This window comes from Dermochelys coriacea, chromosome 10 (genome assembly GCF_009764565.3).
Source record: "Dermochelys coriacea isolate rDerCor1 chromosome 10, rDerCor1.pri.v4, whole genome shotgun sequence".
Taxonomy (NCBI): Eukaryota; Metazoa; Chordata; order Testudines; family Dermochelyidae; genus Dermochelys; species Dermochelys coriacea.
In genome coordinates this window covers 40,330,248-40,350,423 of record NC_050077.1, presented here as the reverse complement: position 1 = coordinate 40,350,423, position 20,176 = coordinate 40,330,248, and the positions used below count along the sequence as shown (strand labels likewise).

The following is a 20,176-nucleotide window of genomic DNA, read 5'->3' as shown; positions in this document are numbered from 1 at the left end:
CTGAACATATTTCTATATAAAGAAAGAGAGGGAACAACAGAAAAGGAAAAATGAGAAATGCTAAAGATAAAAAGCAAAGTCCCTGAGTTATGCAGGAGGTCAGACTAGATGGACTGATGGTTCCGTGTGGGCCATATGAATTGTGAGCACTGCTCTTTCCTTCTGTCAGGGCTTGAGTCCCGGTTGCTATGACACCTACAATGCCGACATTGATTGCCAGTGGATTGACATAACAGACGTTCAGCCTGGAAACTACATCCTAAAGGTTGGTTTTCCTGTATGCAGAGTTTCTCTGTACGGGCCATTGCCATGAATAGAGCTAGGCAGTTATTCGTGAAATCCATGGTGAATTTAATGCTGCATTTTGGTTTGTGTGTGTCCACAGCCCCATTGCCTGTCCCCTTGGATGTGAACATCCATCCTCAAAGCGTGTGAATAATATGGCTGATCACACATTTGTTTGAGGACAGAAGCAGCTGCACGGAGGGCCCAGTCACAAGCTACACATTGGCAATTAGAAGTAACAGTAGGGGTGGGGGAGAGGTATGAAAATGAAACAATAGCTGGTCACCCCAAGAACAGATGGAAAGAAAGTCATTGTGTACTCTTACTCAAACACATTTTTAGGACCAAATTAAGCCCTGCTACAAGTGGGCACAATGCCATTCAGTTCAAGGGAAACTAAACCCAATTACACCAGCGCTGAATTTGACTCTCTTTGTTTATAGCTTTCTTTTTTTGACCATTTGCTTCAGTGAAGCAAGATGGTTGCATCAGGATGACAAACTGTTTTCTTGGAAAAAAGTGGAGGAGTTTTACCTGGAGAAGAAACCATAAAACTAAAAAATGTGACAGTAGAAAAGCAAAACTGCCCATGATAGTTTATTTCCCTAAAAGGAATACCACCCCCACCACCCATATAAATAATGTGCATTTTTCACTGAAAAAAAATCTAGTTGTACATTATCATGTGTTTACAGTAGAGCCCAGGGACCCGCCAAGAACTGGGCCCCATTGCACTAGGTGCTGTACAGCCACAGAGTAGTAGCTAGTCCTTGTCCTAATTTACAAGCTAAATAGACAAGCTAGACACAAGGGGTCTAACACACAATTACATCTCTCTCTCTCTCTCTCTCTCCACTGACTATCAGAGGAACTGTTTCCTGATGTGGTCTTTGTCTTGTTTTCTCAGGTTCAAGTGAACCCCAAGTACATGGTGCTGGAGTCAGACTTCACCAACAATGTTGTGAGGTGCAATATTCACTATACTGGACGCTACGTTGCCACTACAAACTGCAAAATTGCCCAGTAAGAGCACTGGTGAAACTTTCCCACTTCTTGTCTGTTTGCCTGGGATCTTCCATTACTGTGTGTGAAGAAATACATCCTTTTGTTTGTTTTAAACCTGCTGCCTATTCATTTCATTTACTGACCCCTGGTACTTGTGTTATGAGAACTAGTAAACAACACTTCCTGATCTATTTTCTCCACACCCATCATGATTTTATAGACCTCAATCATATCTCCCCTTAGCCATCTCTTTTCCAAGATGAAAAGTCCCAGTCTTCTTAAAGGTTTCAGAGTAGTAGCCGTGTTGGTCTGTGTTCGCAGGGAGAGGGGGAGTACTTGTGGCACCTTAGAGACTAGCAGATTTGTTTGAGCGTGGGCTTTCGTGGGCTGCGGCTCACTTCATTGGATGCATTCCAGGATTCCATCTGATGAGGTGGGCTGTACCTCGCGAAAGCTTGTGCTCAGGTGGATTTGTTGGTTTCTGGGGTGCCACGGGTCCTCCTTTTCTTTTTGCGAGTGCAGACTAGCATAGCTGCTACTCTGAAACCTGTCATTATGCAAGGCACTGAATTTAGCCGTATAGAGTAAAAAAGGCATCCGATGAAGTGGGCTGTAGCTCACGAAAGCTTATGCTCAAATAAATTTGTTAGTCTCTAAGGTGCCACAAATACTCCTTTTCTTTTTGCGAATACAGACTAACACGGCTGCTACTCTGGAACCTGTGGTATCCAGGCATCTCACTTCTTTCTTCTTCTGCCTCCATCACTTCTTGGTGGTGTAGACTTACAGATGAAAAGGGAAATGTGAGGATGGAGCTGCCAGTGAGCTGCTGTTGGGGAGGGGCATGGAAAATGCAGAAATGGTACTTGAATCAGGGGTGGGGAAAGGGTCTAGTGCATCAGTTCTCAAACTTCATTGCATCATGACCCCCTTCTGACAACAAAAATTACTACATGACCCCAGGATGGGGGACTGAAGACTGAGCCCACCCGAGCCCTGCTGTCTGAGCCCCGTTGCCCAGGGCAGGGGCAAAGCTGAAACCCAATTGCTTCTGCCCTGGGAAGGGAGCATGTAACCTTAGCCCTGGGTGGTGGGGCTTGTCCTTCAGACTTGCTGGGGCCTAGGGCCAACACCAGTTTTGGTGACCCCATTAAAATGGGGTCCCAAGCCACAGTTTGAAAACCCCTGGTCTAGTGGAGCAACAGTTGGCACCTGAAATGGAGTACTTCTGTATCCAGCTGCCACCTTCAGAATGATCTGCTCCCCAAGCAGCCCTCTGCCACAGAACAAAAAACACCTTGCTCTGCTCCCTTATTCAATGTTAGGCTGTGGTCTCATCAACACCATTCCCGTGAGATGTCTGCATCACTAATTCTTAAGCAAGAAACACCATGTGCCTCTTAGGTAATTTCCTCCACTCCCACCACCTGTTCCCCCACGCCAGGCCCGTGAAGGCTTGTTCCCCACACTCTGCTGCTTTACACAACCTAGGGTACTTCAAGCACACGACTGGGGACACGGAGCTCTGGGTCCTCATCCCAGCTCTGCCATTGACCCACTGGGTGACCATTGGCATGTCACTTACGGCTTGGTTTTCAGAGGTGCTTAGCACCAGCCGCTCTCATTGACTTTGCCACCTCGAGAAATCAGGCCTTTAACCTCCTTAGGTCTCCACCTGTAAGGTGTGGTGAATCTTTGCATAGGGGGCATGATGATTAAGGGATTGTCTGTGAAGCACATGGAGAGCCTCAGCCAAATGGTTTTGTTCAATATCTTCATTAATGATCTGGAGGATGGCATGGATTGCACCCTCAGCAAGTTAGCAGATGACACTAAACTGGGAGGAGTGGCAGATATGCTGGAGGGTAGGGATAGGATACAAAGGGATCTAGACAAATTAGAGGATTGGGCCAAAAGAAATCTGATGAGGTTCAACAAGGACAAGTGCAGAGTCCTGCACTGAGGACTGAAGAATCCCATGCACTGCTACAGACTAGGGACCGAATGGCTAGGCAGCAGTTCTGCAGAAAAGGACCTAGGGGTTACAGTGGACGAGAAACTGGATATGAGTCAACAGTGTGCCCTTGTTGCAAGAAGGGTAACGGCATTTTGGGCTGTATAAGTAGGAGCATTGCCAGCAGATCGAGGGACGTGATCATTCCCCTCTATTCAGCATTGGTGTGGCCTCATCTGGAGTACTGTGTCCAGTTTTGGGCCCCACACTACAAGAAGGATGTGGAAAAATTGGAAAGAGTCCAGCAGAGGGCAACAAAAATGATTAGGGGACTGGAACACATGACTTATGAGGAGCACTGAGGGAACTGAACTATTTAGTCTGCAGAAGAGAAGAATGAGGGGGGATTTGATAGCTGCTTTCAACTACCTGAAAGGGAGTTCCAAAGAGGATGGATCTAGACTGTTCTCAGTGGTAGCAGATGACAGAACGAGGAGTAATGGTCTCAAGTTGCAGTGGGGGAGGTTTAGGTTGGATATTAAGAAAAACTTTTTCACTAGGAGGGTGGTGAAGCACTGGAATGGGTTACCTAGGGAGGTGGTGGAATCTCCTTCCTTAGAAGTTTTTAAGGTCAGGCTTGACAAAGCCCTGGCTGGGATGATTTAATTGGGGATTGGTCCTGCTTTGAGCAGGGGGTTGGACTAGATGACCTCCTGAGGTCCCTCCCAACCCTGATATTCTATGATTCTATGAAAAGGGCTAGTTACCCAAGTGAGTCAAAGCAGCACTTGGTGCATGTAGGGGAATTATGCTACCTTTCCACTTTCCCTATTCCAGAGGCCGCTGGGGAAGGTCAGTTTGGCCCTGGGACAAGTTAGAGCAACCTCAGTGCTGCTCTAACTTCCACCAGTGCTGGCAGCTCCCAAGCAACCTGCTTCACAAGCCAGGAGTACTGAAACATGTTGCATCCTGCCTGCAGGCCCACCATCCCTCACCATGCCCCTCCTCAGCCCAAGGTTGCCCCTACTCAGGTAAGGTGGGAAGAGGGGCTCAGGCTGAGGAACCATGTCGAAATGCAGTGAGTAGCTATCATCAGTGTGAGTTCTTCCCCTGCTGTGGTCGCATCGCAGCCCTCTCCGTGCATGTTTGAGAAGCACTGTGGTATCTCTGAGAACACCGTAAGCACACAGCTAGGGAAACCAGCACAAACAGGACTGCTCCTGTGAAGTTCTCCCATAATAGCCGAGTGACAGTAGTTGGTTTGGATACAGTAACCAAGAGGGGAAAAAATTAATTTATTTTTCTTTACATTTTCTCATAAAAAATATATTTTGCAACTGGCTAATGCTTGGTCCTGAATGGAAAAAAAAAACAACTCCCATGGCCAGCCAAACCACTGGAGGGGAGGACTGTGGGCTCTAGCAGGGAGGGGGGCACTGCCTGCCTTTACTTGTATTAGACATCACGTAGCCTTAAAAGGCGGGGGGGGAGGGGATTCCTGCCAGGCACTGCTAGGGGTTCTGGGAGCTGTTTCCTCCGCCAGTACTCCATGCCACAGTGGGACAGGATGCCTTGCTGGCATTCTACGAGTTGTGGATTTCAAATAAACTCACATGCTGAAATCCTTGCCCCCATTAACATCAGTAGGAGCTTTGCCATTGATTTCAGTGGGGCCAAGGTTTCATCCATAGGTCCTCCAGATCCCAGGGAAGACCAGGCTGTATTTTATGGGATCTGGGATTTCCAGATTGTTCTGTAGCTTTCTGATGCCTAACTCCTTTTCAGGATCTGGGCCATGGTGGCTGTGCTAGTTGACAGCTGAACCTTAGCTGGGCTACCCCTCCCTTCACATAAGAAGCCACAATAAAGTTACTTTAATTTTTCCACTGAAACTTTTTTTTCAGTGGAAATTAGCTTTTTGACCAAAAATTAAAATATTAATTTTGGTCATTATTATTGCAGATTTTCTGTGCACATTTCCAGTAAACATTTTAGTTTTTCAGTTTAGTTTTTGGTTTTCAAAGATTGAAAATTTTGACTAAATGCATGTTTGCCATAATAAGGGGTGGAGGGACAGAGATGACACAGGACTCCCCCCCCCCTTCCTAAAAATAATGAGCATTTTCCAACCAATCTACCTGCTGAGTGCTCTTATTTTCCCCTTGCAGGTCGTGATCCACACAGGAAGGGGTGCATGACACCTGACCCCACCTCCCAACCCAAATTCAATGCTTTCAAGATGGCATTTGAGATGTCAGCTTCCGAGGTGCACGATACAGTGGGGCATCAGACGTTTCTCCATTCCAGCAGCCCCTGGAGACAAAAAAAGTATTTCTCAATTTTAAGAACATGAGGGAAATGAGAGTGATTATTTTAAATATTTTTATACTTAACTTTTCTTCAGTCTTTGGGGCTTTTCTCTGTTTCCAAGTGGAGTTTTCTGATGATTTAGGTTAAATAAAACAAGAGTTATTACTGTACCAGGCACTACCAATATCTGTAGATTACATGCTATATCGGTAGATAGCTTTATAGTCTAAACTGTGCCCTGCTGTACAATATGGGGCTGTATTTTTGTGCAGGTTTGCCAGTGACATTACAAATCCTAGCCCCCAGCCTCACAGTAAGAATACAGGTGTAATCTGGGTGTATTTTATTATTTATAATCTGACACCAACACACTCCAAATAGGAATTAAGGTGAAAAGTTTCAAATGCGACCTATGGTTTTCTCTACGTTCCTGCATGCCCAGTCTAAGACTTCTAGGGTCTGATAGTCAGAGGTACTGAGCACTTGCAGTTCCCATTGCCTTCAGCTGGAATAATGGGTATTCAGGGCTCTGAAATCAAGCCCAAATTGTTCTGTTTTAGGACACCCAATGTTTAGCCAAATCTCTAGGGCTAAAATCTTCTTTCAGTACCTGTAATGCTACAAGTCATGGACCCAGGCCCCATTGTGCTAGGTGCTGTTCAGATACAGAACAACAAACTGGTCCAAAGAATTTACAACTTAAGTAAAGCAATGCAATGTCACTTAGTACTGACGTCACAGTCAGAGGGGTTACTCCTGATTTACATTGGTGAACGTGAGATCAGAATCTGTCAGAGAGTTTTAATTTTTATTCACTTTAAAGGGATGCTATCAACTGAGTATTTATATTTTGTTTAAAAAGCCAGAAGGGATTAAAAATACCTAATATGACTGGAAATATTTTAGTTTATAATTTAAAAGAAAAATCATCATCACATCAGGTTGTTTTATAATTTTTTAAAAATTAGTGTTAAACTTTTCCCTATAGCATTGTGAATCCAAACACCAACAGGGCAGGGGGATTGTGACAGGCTCCCCATGGGGTGCCACCTGGAACTGGGGTACCTCTGAGCCCTCTGACCCACAAGCCTGGGCTCCCTCTCACACTGTACTGCTGTGACAAGCTGTAGACATGGGCTTACATTTTCACTAGCATATACAGAGGTAGGAACACACCCGGCTGCAGTTACATGCAGGGCCTCTGACTAGCCACTGCACAAACCAACAGTAGAAAGGCTAAAGTCAAAGTAACTCTCAGCTCCCCAGGAGCGCAACCCCCCTCTGGAGCATAAACCCAAGATTATACTGTTTTGCGCTGCACAGGGAACTACAGCATAAGCTCATAGATTTCGCCACTCCCCCCCTCAATGTGGAGAGGAATATACAACAGCCTATCTGAGCTAAGATTCCTACGCACTTCATTCCAAACTCATTCCAAACTGATTTAGATTAAAACATAAAATAAATTTATTAATTACAAAAGATAGATTTTAAGTGATTATAAGGGATAGCAAACAGATTACAGTGGATTACCTAGCAAATAAACAAAAACACAACCTAAGCTTATTATCCTAGACAGATTGGATATGAATAGCAGATTCTCACCCTAATTAATGGTACAGATTTGTAGATTCTTAAGGCACAAGCTGCATTAGCTTTACATCTTGGGTTTCTCAGGTCTTCATACACAGGCTAGAAATCCCTTTAGCCTGGGTCCAGCACTTCCTCCAGTTCAGTCTTTGTTCCTCAGATGTTTCCAGGAGTCTTTTCATGTGGGGAGTGAAGAACAACAGATGAGGTCACTCCATTGCCTTATATAGCTTTAGCATATGGTGGGAACCCTTTGTTTTAAAACTTGGTTCCCAGCCCAATCTGTGGAAAAATACTAACATCTGGAGTCCAGAGACATGTAGTCTGGTCACATGACCTTGCAGTGTTATAGCAGCCATTGCTTACAGGCTGGTCAAAACGCCTACAGGAATATTAAACTATTCCACAGTCCATTTTCTTTGCTGATGGGTCATCAGCCCCGTCTGAGTTCTTCATTGTTGTACCTGAAAGACTGGCTGTGGGTGTTTTCAGAGTAATCCTGTAGCAAGTCGCTGACTCACCAACGTGGCACCTCCTGCTGGTCACCCGGGAATTAGCTCAATTCCAGCACTCAGAGCGCCTTCTGCTGGCCAGTGTCCCTCCTGTCCCAGGCCCGTGTCCCTCCCAGTCCCCAGTGCCCCTTTCCTTGCAGTGCTGCCCTGCAGCAGTGCCCCCACACTCTGGGTCTCCCCTCCCAGGGGAACCCCCTCCCCCTATGCCCACCTTGCCTCAGTGGCTACTGTCAGTCGTCATCTAGCCCCCTTTCTCTTGGACAAACTGCAGTCTGTAATGGCCATTCATCATTGGCAAGGGGATTGAACCAGCTGCCTCTGCCTATCCCCGGGCTGCACCTTTAACAAGGCCGCAACTGGAGCTCCACAGCTCCTGTTGCCCTTCCCCAGCACTGCGCTGCTTCAGGTACCCTGTGCTCCCAGGCAGCTAGGTCCTTCCTACTCCAAGGCTGGAGTAAGTAAATTCAGTGTGACTATGCTAAGGGGTACTGCATTAAATACCCCCCAGGATATGTCTATACCACAAAAGCTGTGCAGGGCTAGTCTACGGAATTAGCATGAATCCAGCTAGAATGGCTAACAATAGCAATGAAAACAGCACAGGGCAGGTGTACAACCCCAGCATGAGCCCTGGGTATGTACTCAGCTTCCTAGCCCATGCTGCATTGTCTTTCTGGTTGTTGTTACCTGCACTAGTTGGATTCAAGCTAGGTAGGTTATGCTAGGCTGTGCACAGCTCTTGCAGTGTAGATATACCCTAAGTAATACTATTGCAAGGACAGCTGCACCTTCATATGGTGTTATATTTCCCCAGGCTCCATAACGGAGGAGAGGGTGGGCCTCAGAACAAAGCCCCGGAACCAAACAATACCCTGTCCCCCCATAACTTTGGATCTGGACTCAGCCTTTGTGAATCAGAACCGAGGCTTTTGGTCTTGCACCACAACAGTACTGAGTAGCTTAATGAACCCATAAGTGATCAGTGAAAGGTTTAAAGCTATTACAGGTTATACAGTGCAGCTATATTTGTGAGCCAACCAATGAAATAAAATCCTTTTTCAATCACTATGAAGCAGGAAATTAGCATTATTATTGAGGTACCAAGTGCTCTTTTTCATTGTATCTGATGCTATACTATATGGCAATGACTAGCAGAGCTGTTAAAGGACTAGAGCTACCCTGGGCTGATTTCTTAACCATCTGCCTGATGTGACATGAATGGCCCCCACTTCCACACTTCCCCCCCCCCCACTTCCCTTCCATGCTGGATCAGGAATGAAAATGAGGAATCCACTTATCAGTGACTCTGGAGAGGCTCCTCTGCATTACGTTTAGAGATGGGCTCAAGCAGCAATGTTTGGCTTTAGGTCTCAACCTTCCCAAAGTTCAGGGGAGTTTGGCTCTGGATTTTGTTCTGGGCCTGTCTCGGGGTAGTCTTGAGCAAAGTAGTGAGAACTGGAACAGAGCCACCTGGGGGCTGCACGTTGCTGTCAGCACTGGAGCCAGAAGGAATTGATTGCTGGCATCATGTGAGCTTGATCTCCATGCTACCTCCACAGCAGAGTCACCTGATGGATGCTTTGTGCCACCATGCATCTTGCATGGCTCTAGGACCATTCTGGAGGTGTTGCACAGACCCAGTGCAATCTCAACAGGTTCCAATCCGGCCATGCCCATCCCTCCCCCCGCACCCTCCCCCAGACCTAAATTAATCCCCAATCTGGAAAAAAGAGACTGCCCCATAATTCAATGCTGCTGCTCTTCCTGTTTCCACCCATGCTCCAGTGCTCTCCACTCCCTCTATCTCCCCTCCTAGGCAGACCACGGGAGGAAGAAATCTTGGCTTCTTTCCCTGAGGAGGGGAGTGGGGTAAAGGTATCAGGAGACCCCACTCTTCTTCATTTTTGCTCTCTCCATGGATCATTGGGCGCAGTCCAGGGCCACCCAGGGTGGGGGCAAGTGGAGCAATTTGCTCCCAGGCCCCAGGCCCCACAGACAGGGCAGGGGCAATTTTGGCGGCAATTCAGCATCGGGTCTTTCAGTCCCTCTCTTCCTCATCGGCGGCACTTTGGCGGCAGCTCGATCGCTCCACTTCAGTCTTCTGCGGCAATTTGGTGGCGGGTACTCCTGTCCTCTTCTTTCTTCGGCAGCTTGACTTGGGTTTTTCTTTTTTTTTTCTTCGCCGCTCGGGACACCAAAACTAACTTATTTTTATGGATGGAGCCCGCAAAATTGCTTTGCTCCAGGCGCCCTGAATCCTCTGGGCGGCACTGGTGCAGTCAACCTCTCTTCTTTCCTCCAGCCAAAGGTCTGTCACCTCTGACGTACCCCATGGATGCCTGGACTTCACAGCCATAAGCAGGGAGAGGACTCAGCTTCTCCTGCGCCATAGACACAGGCCTCTACTCCCTAAGCTAAAGGAGACTTTTCATTTGCTATAGTAGGGCGTTCATCAGATCTGGGCCTTCAGCCAGTAGGCAGATTCATCATAATACTCACTCAAAGCAGTTCTGATGCCATCCACTAGAGGGCAGTGGTACACAGACACACTGTGTACATGTTTCAGAGTAGTAGCCGTGTTAATCTGTATTCGCAAAAAGAAAAGGAGTACTTGTGGCACCTTAGAGACTAACCAATTTATTTGAGCATAAGCTTTCGTGAGCTATAGCTCACTTCATCGGATGAATTTGGTGGAAAATACAGTGGGGAGATTTATATACACACACAAAGAACATGAAACAATGGGTTTTATCATAAACACGGTAAGGAGAGTGATCACTTAAGATGAGCCATCAGCAGCAGCGGGGGGGGGGAGGGAAGGAGGAAAACCCTTCATGGTGACGAGCAAGGTAGGCCATTTCCAGCAGTTAACAAGAATATCTGAGGAACAGTGGGGGGTGGGGTGGGGGGCAGAAATAACATGGGGAAATAGTTTTACTTTGTGTAATGACTCATCTATTCCCAGTCTCTATTCAACCTAAGTTAATTGTATCCAGTTTGCAAATTAATTCCAATTCAGTAGTCTCTCTTGGAGTCTGTTTTTGAAGTTTTTTTTGTTGAAGGATAGCCACTCTCAGGTCTGTAATCGAGTGACCGGAGAGATTGAAGTGTTCTCTGACTGGTTTTGGAATGTTATAATTCTTGATGTCTGATTTGTGTCCATTCATTCTTTTACGTAGAGACTGTCCAGTTTGGCCAATGTACATGGCAGAGGGGCATTGCTGGTACATGATGGCATATATCACATTAGTAGATGCGCAGGTGAACGAGCCTCTGATAGTGTGGCTGATGTGATTAGGCCCTATGATGGTGTCCCCTGAATAGATATGTGGACAGAGTTGGCAACAGCTTTGTTGCAAGGATAGGTTCGTGGGTTAGTGGTTCTGTTGTGTGGTGTGTTGTTGCTGGCGAGTATTTGCTTCAGGTTGGGGGTCTGTCTGTAAGCAAGGACTGGCCTGTCTCCCAAGATCTGTGAGAGTGAGGGGTCGTCCTTCAGGATAGGTTGTAGATCCTTGATGATGCGTTGGAGAGGTTTTAGTTGGGGGCTGAAGGTGATGGCTAGTGGCGTTCTGTTATTTTCTTTGTTGGGCCTGTCCTGTAGTAGGTGACTTCTGGGTACTCTACTGGCTCTGTCAATCTGTTTCTTCACTTCACTTCAGCTATCCTTCAACAAAGAAACTTCAAAAACAGACTCCAGCGAGAGACTGCTGAATTGGAATTAATTTGCAAACTGGATACAATTAACTTAGGCTTGAATAGAGACTGGGAATGAATGAGTCATTACACAAAGTAAAACTATTTCCCCATGTTATTGCTCCCCCCCACCCCATCCCGCACTGTTCCTCAAATGTTCTTGTTAACTGCTGGAAATGGCCTACCTTGCTCGTCACCATGAAAGGTTTTCCTCCTTTCCCCCCCCTGCTGCTGGTGATGGCTCATCTTAAGTGATCACTCTTCTTACAGTGTGTGTGATAAAACCCATTGTTTCATGTTCTCTGTGTGTGTATATAAATCTCCCCACTGTATTTTCCACCAAATGCATCCGATGAAGTGAGCTATAGCTCACGAAAGCTTATGCTCAAATAAATTGGTTAGTCTCTAAGCTGCCACAAGTACTCCTGTTCTTTTTGCGAATACAGACTAACATGGCTGCTACTCTGAAACCTGTCATTATGCAAGGCACTGAATTTAGCCATATAGAGTGGAAATCTATCAACTTCATGAAAAAACTCGTACAGATACAGACAGACATCATCTTCCTCTCCAAATGCAAACAGATGGACATTAAACCAAAAGGACTGAAGGTAAAAAATCCATTACAATCTACATACCACACAGACTATGCTGACAGCTTGTGCCACACACTCTCAAAGAAAGTGTGGAACCACCTGATCAACATCCTCTACAGCAAACAGGGAAAGATTAAGAATGAGCTCTCAAAACTGGATACTCTCATAAAGAACCAACCTTCCACACAAACTTCCTCATGGCTGGACTTTACAAAAACTAGACAAGCCATTTACAACACTCACTTTGCTTCTCTACAAAAGAAAAAGGACACTAAACTTTCTAAACTAATACATGCCACAAGGGGCCACAACAGTGGTTCCCGTAACCCACCCAGCAATATTGTTAATCTATCCAACTATACTCTTAGCCCAGCAGAAGAATCTGTCCTATCTCGGGGCCTCTCCTTTTGCCCCTCCACCCCCACGAACATGATAGAGTTCTGTGGTGACCTAGAATCCTATTTTCGATGTCTCCGACTCAAGGAATATTTCCAACACACCTCTGACCAACATATTAACCCACAGAGACCTTCCTACCAACACTACAAAAAGAAGGATTCTGGGTGGACTCCTCCTGAAGGTCGAAACAGGAGACTGGACTTCTACATAGAGTGCTTCCGCCGACGTGCTTGGGCTGAAATTGTGGAAAAGCAGCATCACTTGCCCCATAACCTCAGCCGTGCAGAACACAATGCCATCCACAGCCTCAGAAACAACTCTGACATCATAATCAAAAAGGCTGACAAAGGAGGTGCTGTCATCATGATGAATAGGTCGGAATAAGAACAAGAGGCTACTAGGCAGCTCTCCAACACCACTTTCTACAAGCCATTACCCTCTGATCCCACTGAGAGTTACCAAAAGAAACTACAGCATTTGCTCATGAAACTCCCTTAAAAAGCACAAAAACAAATCCGCACAGACACACACCTAGAACCCTGACCTTGGGTATTCTATCTGCTACCCAAGATCCATAAACCTGGAAATCCTGGATGCCCCATCATCTCAGGCATTGGCATCCTGGCAGCAGGATTGTCTGGCTATGTAGACTCCCTCCTCAGGCCCTACGTTACCAGCACTCCCAGCTATCTTCAAGACACCACTGACTTCCTGAGAAAACTACAATCCTTTGGTGATCTTCCTAAAAACACCATCCTAGCCACTATGGATGTAGAAGCCCTCTACACCAACATTCCACACAAAGATGGACTACAAGCCGTCAGGAACAGTATCCCCGATAATGTCACGGCTAACCTGGTGGCTGAACTTTGTGACTTTGTCCTCAGCCATAACTATTTCACATTTGGGGACAATGTATACCTTCAAATCAGTGGCACTGCGATGGGTACCCGCATGGCCCCACAGTATGCCAACATTTTTATGGCTGACTTAGAACAACGCTTCCTCAGCTCTCGTCCCCTAATGCCCCTACTCTACTTGCGCTACACTGATGACATCTTCATCATCTGGACCCATGGAAAAGAAGCCCTTGAGGAATTGCACCATGATTTCAACCATTTCCATCCCACCATCAACCTCAGCCTGGACCAGTCCACACAAGAGATCCACTTCCTGGATACTACGGTGCTAATACGCAATGGTCACATAAACACCACCCTATATTGGAAACCTACAGACCGTTATTCCTACTTACATGCCTCTAGCTTTCATCCACATCATACCACACGATCCATTGTCTATAGCCAAGCTCTACGATATAACCACATTTGCTCTAACCCCTCAGACAGAGACAAACACCTACAAGATCTCTATCATGCATTCTTACAACTACAATACCCACCTGCTGAAGTGAAGAAACAGATTGACAGAGCCAGAAGAGTACCCAGAAGTCACCTACTACAGGACAGGCCCAACAAAGAAAATAACAGAACGCCACTAGCCATCACCTTCAGCCCCCAACTAAAACCTCTTCAACACATCATCAAGGATCTACAACCTATCCTGAAGGACGACCCCTCACTCTCACAGATCTTGGGAGACAGGCCAGTCCTTGCTTAGAGACAGCCCCCCAACCTGAAGCAAATACTCACCAGCAACCACACACCACACAACAGAACCACTAACCCACGAACCTATCCTTGCAACAAAGCCCGTTGCCAACTCTGTCCACATATCTATTCAGGGGACACCATCATAGGGCCTAATCACATCAGCCACACTATCAGAGGCTCGTTCACCTGCGCATCTACTAATGTGATATATGCCATCATGTACCAGCAATGCCCCTCTGCCATGTACATTAGTCAAACTGGACAGTCTCTACATAAAAGAATAAATGGACATGAATCAGACGTCAAGAATTATAACATTCAAAAACCAGTTGGAGAACACTTCAATCTCTCCGGTCACTTGATTACAGACCTTTGAGTGGCTATCCTTCAACAAAAAACTTCAAAAACAGACTCCAGCGAGAGACTGCTGAATTGGAATTAATTTGCAAACTGGATACAATTAACTTAGGCTTGAATATCTTGCCCATATGCTCAGGGTTTAGCTAATTGCCATATTTCGGGTCAGGAAGGAATTTTCCTCCAGGGCAGATTGGAGAGGCCCTGGAGGTTTTTCGCCTTCCTCTGTAGCATGGGGCTTGGTTGACTTGAGGGAGGCTTCTCTGCTCTTTCAAGTCTTTAAACCATGATTTAAGGACTTCAATAGCTCAGACATGGGTGAGGTTTTTCATAGGAGTGGGTGGGTGAGATTCTGTGGCCTGCGCTGTGCAGGAGGTCGGACTAGATGATCAGAATGGTCCCTTCTGACCTTAGTATCTATGAAAAGATCTATAATAGAGACTGGGAATGGATGAGTCATTACACAAAGTAAAACTATTTCCCCATGTTATTTCTCCCCGCCCCCACCCCACCCTACACTGTTCCTCAGATGTTCTTGTTAACTGCTGGAAATGGCCTACCTTGCTCGTCACCATGAAAGGTTTTCCTCCTTTCCCCCCCCCCCCTGCTGGTGATGGCTCATCTTAAGTGATCACTCTCCTTACAGTGTGTATGATAAAACCCATTGTTTCATGTTCTCTGTGTGTGTATATAAATCTCCCCACTGTATTTTCCACCAAATGCATCCGATGAAGTGCGCTGTAGCTCACGAAAGCTCATGCTCAAATACATTTGTTAGTCTCTAAGGTGCCACAAGTACTCCTTTTCTTACTGTGTGCATGGGCATTCTAGTCTATTTTGGTTTGCAACTGGTTCCAATCCCCCTGTTCTCAGCGTGCCTGCAGAGCAGAGATAGGCAAAGCTTGAGAGGGCTGATATGAGTAAACAGCCACAAGTACAGCAGAACCACTGCAGTCTAGAAATATGCTGAGAATCTCTCCCAAGATGTGGTTTCCACTAGGCCATAAATGTGGTGAGCAGAGCCCTTGTTTTGCTTTTGATCCCCGCCAGAAAGTAGGATGCGCAGGGGTCAGGAGGAAATGTAAAAAGGAAAATGTAAAACCTCAAGTTCAAAAAAGTTGGGTTAAGCGTTGGGTAAGGCTTGGCCTATTGTTACTTTACCTTCCATCTTAGAAACATTCGGGGTCCACCCTGGCCAGCCAAGTCACATGATTTGCCTCATAAAGAAGGCCGGTGTGGGTCATACTGGAATTCTACTCCTGGCCTAGACCTGGGGCACTAGAGCTTGCAGCATGTCCACTGTCTTGCTACCCAATGTGCATTTCTATGCCAATGGGAACACAGCCTCAAAGCTGCCCACTCAACAAACACACACAAAACCCTACCCAGAAATTGCTGCAGGGCAGTGCCCCATCACTACATCGTCACAGTCCATCTCAAAGCAAACCAATGCAGCTTGGGTGAAGCAGTGGGGAGAGAACTTATAGCAAATCCTTTTAAGTAGAACTGATTGAACCCTGCAAAACAGTCTTGGTGAACATTGGTATGAATTCCAAAGAGCAGTTTGCATCCACCATGCCTACATCTTGCTATTTTATTCATGATTGCTTGTTTTTTTAAGGAACTGGCTGTTTTTCATCCCAAGACCTGTAGTCAGAAAGTTAACCAGGTGCAAACAAGAGTATTTGCTACTCATTATTCTACTTGCACTTAAATATGGACCCCAAGTGTTGTATCCTTGGGGGCAGCAGTTTTAGGAAGAAATCACTTGAGACACAGAGAGCTGTGAGCCATGAAAGCAGCCACTTATTTCCACACACTGAACTAAGCAAACCAGCCAAAACTGGCTATCCCCTAATAATCTAACTCAGTTGCCATAGCAACAACAAGGTGTTATTACCATGACAACCAAATACACAACATATTCCTCCCCCCTTAATAAGAACATCCCCTAAATAAAACAAACACTAAACTAGAGAAGGAGGGTCGACTGCCTCCATTCCAGGCTAAACCCCGGGGATTATTTTGCCCCATAACCGTGGGTTCGCATTCGCTAAAGATCCAGCCACTGAGGAGGTCTTCAATCTCTAGGTGGATTACGGTGAACTTCTGGTGTTGTTGCACCCAAAAGTATCTTGGGTGCAGGCCTGACAATGGGCTCAGGGTTTGTAGCGCGAACGGGTGAGGAGGTGGTATCAGCTTGTTCCGGGCAAGGGGGCATCTCAGACGCCGGCAGCAATGGAGAAGAACAGTCAGGAACAGGTGATTCTTGATTTGGTGTCTCACCAGAAAAGGTGAAGTCAGACAACTCAACTGAAGATGTGTCCTGAGGACTGGCATGACCTGGCAACAGCTGATCTACATGTCACTGCCAGGTGAGATTCTCTGCAGTCCGGACTGTGTAGGAAACAGGTCCTGTTTGAGTGATGATCGTGGCAAGGACCCATTTAGCTCTAGAAGTATAATTCCAAGTCAAAACTGGCTGTCCCGAGCTAAAGGTTCAGTCTTTTGCTCTGGGTGCATGTCTGCTGATTTGATATTGCTGCTGATGTTGCACAATTTGTCTGGGTTCAGAAGGTTTCAGCAGATCAAAGTAAGTGTGCAGCTGTCATCTCATCATTAGAAAGGCTAGGGATGCCTTGGTCATAGCGTGAGGTGTGTTTCTGTCGGAAAATAAGGTATCCAGACGCTTTTGAATGGAGTGTTGTCCCCTTGCTGATTTCAAAGCTTGTTTCATTGTCTGCACAAATCTTTCAGCTAATCCATTGGTGGATGGCGTATATGGAGCTGAAGTGATGTGGTATATCCCATTTGCCTTCATAAAATTTTGAAACTCCTGAGAGACAAACTGCGGTCCGTTGTCACTTACAAGTTGTTCTGGTAGACCAAAACAACTAAAGAGTCCCTGTAGTTTTTGGATAGTACTCTCTGCAGTAGTGGACTGCATTATAGAGACTTCTGGCCATTTAGAATGGGCATCTACCACCACCAAGAACATGCTTCCTTCAAGGGGGCCAGCGAAGTCAACATGAATACGTTGCCATGGGTTTTCAGGCCAGTCCCATGGTTGTAGCAGCGCCCACTGGGGTGCATTCCTGACACCCTGGCATCACATACAAGCTCTTGCCTTCTCTTCTATAGCACTGTCCAATCCAGGCCACCAAAAATAGCTTCATGCAATTTCCTTCATGCGCACTATTCCACAGTGACCAGAATGTAGCTCTTCTAACATCTGTGATCTCAGTGGTGGTGGGATAATGACACGTCTCCACCACAACAAACAACCAGATTGGATTGATAACTCCATCCTCCTGGATATGTAGGTAACCAGGTTGGGTGAGACTGGAGAGGTTGGTCATGATTTTCCATGCATCACCAGGTCCATAACTTGGGACAATACTGTGTCAACGCGAGTTGCCTTTTTTATCTGAGTAGCAGTGATGGGTGTATTCTCTATGTGTTCAAAGTAGAAGATTTCCTTTTGGGTAGTATCTTGATGTCTGACTGGCAAAGGCAACCTTGAGAGACCATCTGCATTGCCGTGCAAAGTGGATTTCCAATATTTGATTTCATATGTGTGCACTGAAAGTAACAATGCCCAATGTTGCATACGACTAGCAGCTAATGAGGAAATGCCTGTGACGTCAGAGGTTGATGATTTGTAAGAAGAGTAAACTTCCACCCAAACAGGTACTGATGAAACTTCTGAATTCCAAAAATGATTCCCAACGCCTCACATTCAATTTGGGCATAGTTAGTTTCTGCTTTGCTTAGCATGCATGAAGTAAAAGCAATAGGTCTTTCTTCTCCCGAAGGCATAATGTGTGACACGATTGCTCCCACTCCATAAGGGAAGGCATCACAGGCCAATTATAGGAGTAAGGATGGATCAAAGTGCGTTAGAACTTCAGAATTTAGCAGTGCATCCTTAGCTTTGTTAAATGCAACATTACAGGTTTCAGTCCACTTCCAGGTCTTGTTCTGCCCAAGGAGTTCGTGAAGTGGTTTAGCAGTGTGATTAACTGTGAGATGAACTTTCCATAATAGTTCAATAGTCCTAGAAACGAGCGCAGATGGCTAACATTTCAAGGCGGGGGAGCCTCCACAATAGCCTTATGAAGATCCGCAGCATCAATGATGTGTCCCAAATATTCAGCAGAGGGCTGGAAGAATTCACACTTGTCTTTGCAGACTCGTAGGCCATACTCTTCCAGTCTTTGTAGGGTAACCTCTAAATTCTTTAAGTGATCCTCTTCATTCCTTCCAGTGACCAGGATGTCGTCCAGATAGCACTGAACTCCTGGCAAGCCACACAGCATCTGATCCATAGCCCTCTGGAACAGGGTGGGAGCAGACGTTATTCTGAAGGGTAGGAGACAGTATCGATAAAGCCCCTTATGAGTCACAATACTCATCAACTATTGGGACTTTTCATCAATGTGCATCTGTAAATACACTTGACTCAGATCAATCTAACTGAACTTTTGTCCCCCAGCCAGGCCCACGAAGAGGTCATCAATGTGGCGAAGCGGGTATTGCTCTGCATACAACACTGAGTTGACAGTGACTTTAAATTCACCACAAATCCGGAGGGAGCCATCTTTCTTCACTATTGGAATGATAGGAGTGGCCCATGGCCTATGGGTAACTGGTATTAGGACTCCATTGTTGACCGGGCGCTCCAGATCTGCTTCAACTTTCAGCCTGATGGAATATGCCACAGTTCGGGCTTTCAGATATTTTGGCTGACTGTCAGGTTTAAGGTTCGATGTCACAGTGATTCCCTTCATACTTCCCAGATCCTCTCCAAAAACAACAGCATGTTTCCTTAGCATAGCAATCAGACTGGTTTCTTCTTTAGTCATTCGGTGCACTTCTGCCCAGGTCAGCTGAATCTTCCGAAGCCAAGACCTATCCATTAAACCTGGATAATTACTTCTCACCACAAACAGTGGCAATTTAACAGCTTGTCCATTGAGTTCCACGTTAACATCAGTAATGCCCAACATGGGCACAGCTTCTCCCATATATGTCTTCAGAACAGTTTTTGTTGCCTTAAGCAGAAGATGCTGTAGCTTTCCTTTATACACAGTCTCGGAGACCAGCGAGACAGCTGCACCGGTGTCCAGTTCCATGCGTATAGGTTTGCCGTCCAACAGCGGGGTTACCCACTATTCATGTGAGCCCACTGCCAAAGACAAAACGTGGAGTGGCTTTTCTTCTTGCGATGAGGTGTCACCTTGGTCATCCAGGGTCTGCTCTAAGGTTTGCAGGTTCCCCTTTTTTGTCAGCCAGACCACAGGCCTCTTTTTCTTTTGTTTACAGGCCCACTCAGCGTGTCCCTTTTTGCCACAATGTCAACACACCAGGTCCTTACACCAGCATTCTGATCCCTGGTGACCCAGCTTACCACAGCAGTAACATTCCTGACTCTGCACAGTTTTGTGGGTAGGTTCTTGTGACACTTTATGCACCCTAGGGGATGCACCCATGTATTGCGCCTCCTTTGTAGCCAGTTCCATGGAGACCGCAATATCAACAGCCTTCTGTAAGGTAAGCTGAGCCTCTGTCAATAGGCACTTCTGTATAGTTTCACTGTACAGGCCACACATGAACCTGTCACTCAGGGCATCATTTAACATCTCCTTAAATTCACAGTGTTCTGCTAGCCTTTTTAAAGTTGCTACAAATTGTACAACTGTTTCATCTTCTTTTTGGTTTCTTTTGTGGAACCTATATCTTTCAGCGATTACCAGTGGTTTTGGGGAAAAATGGGACCCCAGGATTTCCACAATGTCACTGTAAGATTTGGTCTCAGGCTTAACAAGGTGTAGTAAGCTGCGTAGCAGGGAATAGGTTTTA

At 46.0% G+C, this 20,176-nt stretch overlaps 2 protein-coding genes and 1 long non-coding RNA gene across 3 annotated transcripts in view; 1 reads left to right on the top strand and 2 right to left on the bottom strand.

The window, feature by feature from the left end:
* Window positions 1-5,874, top strand: part of LOXL1 (lysyl oxidase like 1) — a 38,026-nt gene extending 32,152 nt beyond the window's left edge. The window contains exons 5-7 of the mRNA XM_038419615.2: window positions 170-265; window positions 1,193-1,308; window positions 5,413-5,874. Of these exons, the coding sequence (XP_038275543.1) occupies window positions 170-265; window positions 1,193-1,308; window positions 5,413-5,419 (219 nt within the window). The 3' untranslated portion in view covers window positions 5,420-5,874. The remainder of the gene's footprint in view (window positions 1-169; window positions 266-1,192; window positions 1,309-5,412) is intronic.
* On the bottom strand, window positions 5,341-7,456 carry LOC122456104. Its single transcript, XR_006274771.1, has 2 exons — window positions 7,160-7,456; window positions 5,341-5,684 (listed from the first exon to the last, which is right to left on the bottom strand). It is a non-coding gene; the product is annotated as an uncharacterized LOC122456104 (long non-coding RNA).
* Window positions 7,457-16,413: 8,957 nt separating this feature from the next.
* On the bottom strand, window positions 16,414-19,449 carry LOC119862493 (uncharacterized protein K02A2.6-like). Its single transcript, XM_043493963.1, is given in 2 exon segments — window positions 16,414-17,656; window positions 18,792-19,449. Coding segments are annotated over 2 exon segments (1,392 nt in total). The 3' UTR covers window positions 16,414-16,922.
* Between the last annotated feature and the right edge of the window lie 727 nt (window positions 19,450-20,176).